At 62.0% G+C, this 205-nt stretch overlaps 1 protein-coding gene across 1 annotated transcript in view; it reads left to right on the forward strand.

Annotated features, from left to right (window-relative positions):
• The window catches only part of AMPD2 (adenosine monophosphate deaminase 2), an 8,428-nt gene that overhangs the window by 2,243 nt on the left and 5,980 nt on the right, over positions 1 to 205 (forward strand). The window contains 1 exon segment of the mRNA XM_015563520.1: positions 6 to 202. Within this exon segment, the coding sequence (XP_015419006.1) occupies positions 6 to 202 (197 nt within the window).

A 205-nucleotide genomic window follows, 5' to 3' on the forward strand; every position in this document is an offset into this window, starting at 1 on the left:
TGCAGAAAGTCGTTCTGCTACCGCCGGCTGCAGTACCTCAGCTCCAAGTTCCAGATGCACGTGCTGCTCAACGAGATGAAGGAACTGGCCGCCCAGAAGAAGGTGCCACACCGAGATTTCTACAACATCCGAAAGGTGGGTCCTCACTGGGGCCGGGCCCGCGCTCTGCCCAGCCGCCCCCCTCCAGTACCAGGTAGGAGAGGCC

Source organism: Myotis davidii, unplaced genomic scaffold (genome assembly GCF_000327345.1).
Source record: "Myotis davidii unplaced genomic scaffold, ASM32734v1 scaffold217, whole genome shotgun sequence".
In the NCBI taxonomy this organism is placed as follows: Eukaryota; Metazoa; Chordata; class Mammalia; order Chiroptera; family Vespertilionidae; genus Myotis; species Myotis davidii.